General features: G+C 30.9%; 1 protein-coding gene across 3 annotated transcripts; it reads right to left on the minus strand.

Annotated features, from left to right (window-relative positions):
• Positions 1–2112: 2112 nt before the first annotated feature.
• On the minus strand, positions 2113–6277 carry LOC134714215 (uncharacterized). 3 transcript variants are annotated; one of them, XM_063575453.1, is made up of 4 exons: positions 5647–6277; positions 4813–5021; positions 3994–4092; positions 2113–3546 (listed from the first exon to the last, which is right to left on the minus strand). In XM_063575453.1, the coding sequence occupies exons 1-4, from the start codon at positions 5765–5767 to the stop codon at positions 3205–3207; spliced, it is 771 nt and encodes a 256-aa protein (XP_063431523.1). In that variant the 5' UTR covers positions 5768–6277; the 3' UTR covers positions 2113–3204. The 3 variants fall into 3 exon arrangements, with proteins under 3 accessions (XP_063431523.1, XP_063431524.1, XP_063431525.1); XM_063575454.1 differs by having other exon boundaries at positions 5643–6274; XM_063575455.1 differs by lacking the exon at positions 5647–6277 and adding an exon at positions 5519–5594.
• Positions 6278–10271: the final 3994 nt, after the last annotated feature.

Consider the following 10271-nt stretch of genomic DNA (forward strand, 5'->3'; position numbering starts at 1 on the left):
ATATCATAGATACCAGGATTGAAAAACGATTCCTTTATACCTGTATGTACCTTGATTTCTGATTTGAAATTTCCAATTTTCAAAATAGGAAATATAACACATACATAATGTGTGTTATTAGTTGATACATTAAATCATTTCTATTTCACCATGATAATCTTCATTCAATACGGCGAGTGACCGGCAAGTTTGAATAATTTCCAGTGTTAGAGTGTGCTTAACTCTTTTTACAAAATGACCAAGACATAATCTGAACCACATTTTTATATACTGTTTTGAGCCATTGGTATATCGCTGCCAACTATGTATCGTAATCACTTGTACTAGCAAAAAGACAAATAACAAATTTTAAAATACCAAACTCCAACGAAGGAAAGCAGCTGCCAAATACTCGACTTGGTACAATCAGTTCCTTCTGTAGAGAATGGTGTACTAAACCGGTTGCTGATCAATTAATAGTGTAGGTTTTTACAGTATTAATTTCAATTCATTGAATAGGATTGGATAACAGGTAAACATAATATATAATCCATCTCCGTAAGTAATACTGTTGTTTAATTCCCAAGGAAGCACATCATACTCAAATACTAGAGATTTGTGAAGATTTAAGAAAAAAATTAAATGTTAAATGTAAACTTTTATCATAATCGTTGAGCGATGAGAGAAATAACGATGTATACGTACCATGCAGAAAACTTAATATCATGTACTCTCTTAAGGTCTAAGGATTTATAGATATTAGATACAAATTGTAAAGTGATATAAGTAGTACTGCACTTGTGAAATAGGTTTATTACTACTGCTCACATTTTTTTAAACCACCCCTTATAAAAAGGCTTAACTGTTGGATATTCATAGACTTACATGTACTTTAGAACAAACATAGCACATTCCTTCAACGTTGAAAATTTCAGCAATATTGAAAGAATCTGAATGCATGTTTATGAACCATTTAAAAAAAAAATAATCTGAAAGCTTTTTACTTTCATTATCATGACACCCTCGTAGTCATGGACATTGACAACAAACTGTATCATGCTAATGCCAAACAATTTCATTCATGGGTCATTCATTATGAATAATCTGCCTCGTTTTTGATAATTACTTTCTGGTATTGAATTGAGTTATAAAAACGGTTTGGGATAAATAAATAATTTGACAATATCGCTTGTTAGTTTTGTGACTGTACAATGTTTTAAATCGCATCTTAGGGCATGTTTTTTCTGACAAATATATCATGGTAGCTTTCATCAATTCCAGAAATCGATGTTGGTGCCTGATAAAAAGAAGTCTTAGACTCTAATTTTTGGTTTAAATACTTCAGTTAAAAAAATCGCAATTTTCAAAATATTCTAGTGTAATAACATTAAAGTATTGAAATATTTTACAATCACAACATTTGTTCAGAGATAACATAATTGCTTGAGGTTCAGCTTTCTACTAATTTTGCGCAATTTGTAATGATTTTACACCATGTCAACGTCTGTCTTTTCTGCGAATTATTTTTATGTGGCCCTAACGTCAAGCTATTTAGCAATTCTCGCCGTTCATACATTTTACCTCTCACATTGATTGCATAATTAATTTGACCGTTTTGATAGATATCTGTAGCCCGAAGATGAAAGAAGGATATCGGCCGTAAATCTTTGCCAAATATCAATTACGAAATTAACTGTTCCATCTGTGTCTCGCCTCTATCTAGTGAGAACATGTACAACATTAAACATATATAAGGTGCGAATACAGATAATAACGTTACTTTTCTAGTACCGTAAAGTGCCATCTTGACGAGATTTAATTTGGATTGATTAATTTTTTCTTCTTCATATTCCATTTTGTTTATACGTTCTAATTAAAACATCTTTTGCAAGTTCATTTGCAAAACTTATGTGGTGCGTACTAATTAAAACATCTTTTTCAAAATCATTTGATGTCAATCATTTTCAACAAGTCGTATGAATATTTTTGTGTATGTTTGAGTTGTCTTTAGATATACACTCATTTATTCATTCATCCATTGAAAATTAAAAACAATATAAATCAATTATATTAAAAATTCAGTTTTATTTAAAAAAAAAGAAGAAAGAAATCAGTATAGAAATAAGAATAGCTTCAAATAAATTAATTACAATACAATTTTTCTCAAATAAATTAATTTACTATACAATTTTTCTTAAATAAATTAATTACAATACAATATTTAAAAAAATTTTTTTTTCACAAAATAAACAACCAACATACTATTTCACAATAAATAACACATTTTACAACTTCAATAACATCATATAATATTTAGTTTAAATAACATACACACATGCACACATGTATACACACACTAGAATGATACTTTTATTGCATATTATCATTTTGTGAATTAGATGATGTCTTGAAATAATGGTTGACCAAATTTCAACTCATTCAGCAAGTATATGAACTAAAATGATGTAGGTATATATATATTGTTTTAATTGATTAAGTATAAATAGTGCGTTGTCACTTGGTCATTGTTCATTTTGATAATTAACACATACATTTAAAGCCTTTTTGGATTCGAGCGTTATTGATGAGTCTTTTCTAGACGAAACGCGCGTCTGGTGTATATTTAAAATGTAGTCCTGGTATCTATGATGTGTTTATTTATATACAGTATTATATCTTAGAAATTCTTTTATCAATTCATACCTTTAAATATTATCTAAAACATGATAGTTGTAAATATATTGACTAGTCTTAGATTAATTAAAGAAATACATTTTGCTAAAAATTGGCTCAATAAAGAGCTGTATTATATAACAATTAATCAATCACAACGAGGCTATTTATAGCATTGCATCAATCAAATCTAAACATAAAAAAATTAAAATTACCTTATAAATCAAAGGTAACAACGCATTTGCACAAAAAGTACCGTATATTGAAGAACATTGCATGTAAAACAAAAAAAGTAGCGTTAAAAATTACATCTTCCTTGACATTGTCAAATTTCATTAGGAAACATCAACAAAATATACAACATATAAATAAATAAATAATCACCGGCATTTATCATTGTCATGATGCAGGGACGGAAACTAAATTAACTACAAGTTCCACATAGACACAACACAATACAAAATACAATACAAAAACGTTAATTTATCACAGGTGTACGGATTTATTTTCTTTTGGAAGAGATCATTGGAAGAGCTAAGATTTCCTGGTATGTTAACTGTCGAATTTTCCATTTTGAACACTATTTAAAATAGAGCGGCTGAATCCTTTTAAGTCTCTTAAGAGGATATAATTCCAATTATAAAATTTTGAAGCGGTAAAAGTCTTGTGTTGTTGATTGATGATTGTGTTTCTGTCTAAAGTTTCTATTGGTCGATATCCAGAAATGTTCACTAAAAAGGAAAACTCACAAAGAATATCGTTTAATGAGGCAATCACTCTGTTTGATAGAACATTTAACTTGTCGTCTATTTCAACATTTAAATTTTTATACACCTCCATCAAAATATACACCTTTGAAATCTTAAGGTAATTTTCTTTGTTGACATCAGAATCCTGTAATAGATAAATATAGAAACATTTTACAAATATGTCATCTTAATCTCACAGAAAAGGGAAAACCTTACCAGAAAAGGAAGAATGCGTTACCAGACAAAATTTTACACGAATCGAGCTGTTAAACCAACCTCTTCATAGGCAAGTCATTTTAATGGGACAACTGAGTTTGTCCCCCTTTTTTTTGATTGAATCTCGTAAAAAGACTCTTCATTGAAACTTTTATTTCCATTTGTGAAAGAGAGATTTTATTGATTAAATTTCTTTATTTAAGCATTTTTTCTCATTTGATGTCATAGTGAGTTATGTTTTATAATAAGATACACACGGAATAAAATAACAAGTTATTCAGATTTTTCAAAAGCTAATTCCTGTTGCAGTTTTCTAGAGAAATTACACAAAGATAAAACAATACTCGGGTTTTTCTTTTTATTGTTTTGTCCTTACCTGTGCTGGAGTTGGAACACAATCTTCAGGGAAATTTGCTGTTTTGGGATTTCTGTCCAACAGTTTAAGCATATCTTTATCCATGATTAAACTATTTTTCTGTAAAAAAAATAAAAATTAAAACATTATAATTTTCAAAGTTATTGTTTTGTATTATTGCAGTTTTTTTTATTCCGTGTTTCAGTGTCAATTAGTTAAATGTGCTCTAAATTTCAGTATTGCTGGCTGTTGTATAAAATAATTTATCTTTTGACTACATTGGTGTTCTTTCACTAGTTGTTGCTTCTGTAACCTCATTAAAATTCTTTTCTACTGAGCAATCCATGATATAATAAGAAGAGTTCTAGTACCCGAAAAGTATCGTAGCGCCCGTAATATATGTTAAGGTCTTTAACCAAGTCATGCATAGATTGTGTTAGTGATCGTCGGTGATGTTTGAAGAATGTTGGTGTTTAGTTTTATTGTTGGTGTTAACTATAAGATTTCCGTTCATCTCTAAGAAATACATACACGTCTTCAGTGGACTAGCAAGAACATAAGTCTAACATGCAAAGATTTGAATTTAAATTGCAGCTAGGGTGATCGATCGGAGATAACCACCGACCTTCACATGAAAACTTACACCTTCATTCTATTTGATTGGAGTCGAATACACCTACCACCCAGATCACCGTTTTTTAAATAGTATAGCTCCGATTAATTATTCACTAAAGTTTATCGTTCTCTTCTACACGAATTGGAAATATGTTGTAGGTCGAAAAAATTGAAATAAACTTCTAAAAATGTAGGTATTTAAAATGCCTGCTTCATTCTACTTACAGCATGAGAAAGTATTTCGTCTATTTGGCTTAAAAATGATTTGATTTTTCTCAACAACCGCTGAAGCACCTCTGGTGTATTTACGTTGATAATGGTTGGGATGAGATTGACATTAGATGTCGTTTTTCCTGCACAAGGCTTCATCCAAGGGTTCGAAGACAGTATAGGAGCTGTGTGTACAAAGGTAAAGAGTCCACAAACAGCGAAGTCTGTTTAAAAATAATGAATCGAAAATTAATTATAAGCATATCAATATTTTCAATTATACATATTTGAAACCTTATTTAAAAAAGAGGATTAGTGTAGCATTTAAAATAAAGATTTGAAATCGTCACGGATATCCATGAAATATTTGTCAATGGACTTTTAACAAGTAGCAATCAATATTTCAAAGATTAAACAAAATTCGTATTAAAATATAAATTTTGGAATTTTTCCTTTAGTTTTGTTTAATTGTCTATATGTGACGCGTACAACCGAACGAATAAATAAAGAGCAAGTGCAGATAACTAACATTTAAGTAAGTTAGAGTCGATTGTCTTCTATAGTGTCATATCTACAGTAATTACTGCTAATAATTTTCATCAATATATTTAAGTTTAAGAAAAATATGAGGATGAACATTAATAACGAAAAAACGAAAAACAGAACGAAATATAAAAAGGCAGAATATTCAGAAGAATAATTGTGAAATTGAAATACCTACATGTTAAAAAAATAATTTTCATTTTGCAAATTTTTTCTTTTCTTTCTTAATATCTATCTGTAAATTGCAATATAACTAGAGTATTGAATCTTGTAAGTATTTATATACAAAATGCTGTATTTACCTACTTTTTCCGGAAACGTGTAAAAGATACCATTCCTTTTCCCGTCCGGATGGTCCGAACCATGCAATATCATTATCACGTCCAATAGAAAGCAAGGGCCACGTTGGACTACTATATCTATTCATAGCAACCGTAGCTTTCCAAATTAACAATACAGTTTAGTATCGCCCCCTGTATGTTAGTCATGGTGTAATCCTTGATTATGATTTTCTAATGACAAAAAAAAAAACTATCTTCCGGAAAGTGGTTTTAAGATTGCTATTTTGCGGTTTGTTTACGTATGCTCAAAATATTACTTTACTAAGCCCTTTGTTCACTTCATTAGACTTGAATGAAATGTGATATTGTGCAATAAAAATACGCTTACCCATTCATGTGCAAAAAATACATAGAAATGATAGCAAGATGTTAAATATTGCCACAAGGAAAACGAATGATGCACTTTTAATTTTAGCAGTTATGATTTTACGATTTTACGAGTGTAAGCATAATCATGTAAGCATATGTGTTGGTTTAAATCAGGATTGATTGTTATGCAAATTTCTTCCATTGCGGATAAGGACAAAATATATTAATTTAAAAAGGAGGATGAATAAAAACACTTAGAAAATAGTATAGTAAATAAAGCGTAAGAAATTGATGAAGGATATGACGCCTACGTTTAATGAATGAAAGATACATTGACTTCGCGGAAGTGGTAGGATGACCTCCGTGATTTCAACCAGCGGTAAACAAAAGTACAAGTATGTTAATGTGTTATTTCCGATGTATGTGTTTCTTTTGGTATAAAACACTTGCCCTTAATTGGGATTAATTCTTGTATGGCTTCACAATTTGTTCCTTTGATAAATTTATGACTTTAAATATAATTGATATAAGATTGTTACTTTACTCGTAATTAATCATTTTTAGCATATACATTATAATTTACAACTGACAGGACTTCAAACACTATTTCAACAATGTACACTCTTGACATACTAGTACTTATATATACATTTGTAAATGTAAGAACTTTTATTACCTGCACGCTATTTGAAATAACTTGTTCTTTTCTTGTTATGATATTTATATTTATATTAATAGAATGATATTATAGTGTTATACCGAGATTATGAACGTATAACATATAATAGCTGTCGTCAGCTCATATATTCAAAACAAATCAGAGCAGAATTGAATTGAATTGAATTGAGTCATGTCGATTTCAGTCAAATACATATTCAACGATTGAGACATGAAACATGTGCAATAATGTTAACTTTTTGGTCAGGTTGTTGTCTCTTTGACACATTACCCAATTCCATTCTCATTTTTATATAACAAACTGCAGGATAAAGACAATATCTGTTTGGTTGCTGTGTATTTCTACTCGACTCTACTGATAGTTATCAAAAGTACCAGGATTGTAATTTTATACGCCAGACGCGCGTTTCGTCTACATAAGACTCATCAGTGACGCTCAGATCAAAATAGTTAAAAAGCCAAAACAAATACAAAGTTGAGGAGCGTTGAGGACCCCAAATTCCAAAAAGTTGTGCCAAATACGGCTAAGGTAATCTACTCCTGGGGAAAGAAAATCCTTAGTTTTTCGAAAAATTCAAAGTTTTGTAAACAGAAAATTTATAAAAATGACCATATAATTGATATTCATGTCAACACTGAAGTGCTGACTACTGGGTTGGTGATACCCTCGGGGACGAAACGTCCACCAGCAGTGGCATCGACCCAGTGGTGTAAATAGTTATCAAAAGTACCAGGATTGTAATTTTATACGCCAGACGCGCGTTTCGTCTACATAAGACTCATCAGTGACGCTCAGATCAAAATAGTTAAAAAGCCAAAACAAATACAAAGTTGAGGAGCGTTGAGGACCCAAAATTCCAAAAAAGTTGTGCCAAATACGGCTAAGGTAATCTACTCCTGGGGAAAGAAAATCCTTAGTTTTTCGAAAAATTCAAAGTTTTGTAAACAGAAAATTTATAAAAATGACCATATAATTGATATTCATGTCAACACCGAAGTGCTGACTACTGGGTTGGTGATACCCTTGGGGACGAAACGTCCACCAGCAGTGGCATCGACCCAGTGGTGTAAATAGTTATCAAAAGTACAAGGATTGTAATTTTATACGCCAGACGCGCGTTTCGTCTACATAAGACTCATCAGTGACGCTCAGATCAAAATAGTTAAAAAGCCAAAACAAATACAAAGTTGAGGAGCGTTTAGGACCCAAAATTCCAAAAAGTTGTGCCAAATACGGCTAAGGTAATCTACTCCTGGGGAAAGAAAATCCTTAGTTTTTCGAAAAATTCAAAGTTTTGTAAACAGAAAATTTATAAAAATGACCATATAATTGATATTCATGTCAACACCGAAGTGCTGACTACTGGGTTGGTGATACCCTCGGGAACGAAACGTCCACCAGCAGTGGCATCGACCCAGTGGTGTAAATAGTTATCAAAAGTACCAGGATTGTAATTTTATACGCCAGACGCGCGTTTCGTCTACATAAGACTCATCAGTGACGCTCAGATCAAAATAGTTAAAAATAAACAGCTTATATTTGAAGACAATGCATAGTTTTGTCTGTATTGGTCCTCTCTGGGATTCGCTTGTCCAACATTAAAACATGTGATAAGGATAAACGACCGTTTGATTTTGCTAAATTTACAAATGTAAAACCAAATCTCTTCATTGTTATCCCATGTATTGTTTAAGGTAAGTCACACAATGCGTCTACAATTTACAATTCTCTTTTTAAAAACTTTTTCAGAGATCAGTAGATCATTAGCCGGTAAATGTCTGCCCTATCCAACATAGAGTCATTTTCCAGTGGGACTGACCGATGTTTGATAGTAAATATATATGACTTGAACAAGCACTTGGTGAAAAAAGTTTAACTGAACATTTATTCAATAATTCCAAAAGTTAACATAAAAGTAGTTTAAGGTGGTATGGGAGTCTAAAATAAAAATGATAGAATTTGTTTATACTTTGTCAAAATGTAGTATCTATTGATACATGCTCAAAAATGTTATAAAAATGATAGGTCACCGTGCATTTTCTCAAGCTACAGGTTGTGACAAAATGACAAATTTTGTATGGATTATACAGGAAAAAGCACCATTTTGTGAATAGAAACTAAACAAAATGATAGAATCGTATAATAAATTAGAAAAAGATAGCTTTCAGACAATGCTTTTAAAATATCAAAAGAAAAGATAGGGTCACCTTACGTTTTTTCCGGCTAAAAGACAAAATAGGAAAATTTCATGTAGAGTCCTTCAGAAAATGCACTGTTTTAGTGTTACCTCCCCTTAAAATGCCAATTTGAAAATATTCAAAAAACAACCAAAAATAATCTACACTTCTAAAAATTTAATATTTCTAAGTTATATTCTTATAAATTGGTTCTTTTAAACGAAAATTCACATTAAATATTGCATTCCTGCATCAAATTTTGCTAACTTGATAGAAAATATGGACCTTAGATTCTCTGTTTTTTACAATCCAAGATGGCGAAAGACACCCATACCACCTTAAGTACACTGATGGTTTAACTGCTTTTAACAAGTTACTAAATAAATATAATATCTGAATAATTGATGTGCAAGGTTGAAGATGCGTGTTATAGTGGCTTACAAAAATAAATATAAAACTGTTATGTAGTCTTGAAATTAAAACACCCAAAATACATACTCGTGTAAAATTGTCTGGATGAGTGTACTAAATTTAGTCCTGGTATCTATGATGAGTTTATTTACAACCACTGGGTCGATGCCACTGCTGGTGGAGATTTATTTCCTCGAGGGTATCACAAGCCCAGTAGTCAGCACTTTTTGTGCTGACATGAATTGTCATTGATATGGTTATATTTATAAATTTATTGTTTACAAACTTTTGAAATACTAAGGCTTATCTACCTCAGACATAAATCACCTTAGCTGTATTTGGTAAAACTTTTAGGAATTTTGGTTCTGAATGCTCTTCAACTTCGTACTTTATTTGGCCTTTTTTTTTTTTTTTTTTTATCTTTTTCGGATTCGAGCGTCACTGATGAGTCTTTTAAAGACGAAAAGCGCGTCTAGCGTATATACTAAATTTAGTCCTGGTATCTATGATGAGTTCATTTAAGTATTTTTTAAGGTTGCTCTCTGTTCTCTTTTCTTTATATATGTTACCGGCATTTTCTAAATTTAGGCATTTTGTAAAATGACTGAATTTTCAGGCAATTTATTAAATGACTGAATTGTCAGGCAATTTTTTAAATGACTAACCTTGTTAGGCAGTTTACAAAATGACTAAAAATACCTAGTTATCTTGTAAAATGCCTGAAATTTTGAAACAGAAATCAACAAATTGCCCGTTCAGTTTCATGCAGTTTGTAGAAGAAGGATATCAATGAGATGAAAACAGAAGACAAAACACAATATCTTGCAAAGAAAATAACTAATGGTTCGGGAGAAATAGCTCATTCACTAAAAACCAAATAGGAAGGTTATAAAAACCCCATCATTTTCTATTCTTTATTTTTTTCGCCTGTTTTTTCTCTATTCTTTATTCTTTTTTCCCTTTATTCTGGATATTTTTTCATTATCCTCTATTCTGTTAACCCATCCAAACCCT

The sequence above is a fragment of the Mytilus trossulus genome, chromosome 4 (assembly GCF_036588685.1).
Source record: "Mytilus trossulus isolate FHL-02 chromosome 4, PNRI_Mtr1.1.1.hap1, whole genome shotgun sequence".
Lineage (NCBI taxonomy): Eukaryota > Metazoa > Mollusca > Bivalvia > Mytilida > Mytilidae > Mytilus > Mytilus trossulus.

Coding starts and splice junctions, on each gene's coding strand:
- LOC134714215 (XM_063575453.1), bottom strand. CDS start 5,767: ATGAATAGATATAGTAGTCCAACGTGGCCCTTGCTTTCTATTGGACGT. Junction 5,022..5,646: donor TTTACACGTTTCCGGAAAAA/GTAGGTAAATAC, acceptor ATTTTTAAACAG/ACTTCGCTGTTTGTGGACTC. Junction 4,093..4,812: donor ACGAAATACTTTCTCATGCT/GTAAGTAGAATG, acceptor TTTTTTTTACAG/AAAAATAGTTTAATCATGGA.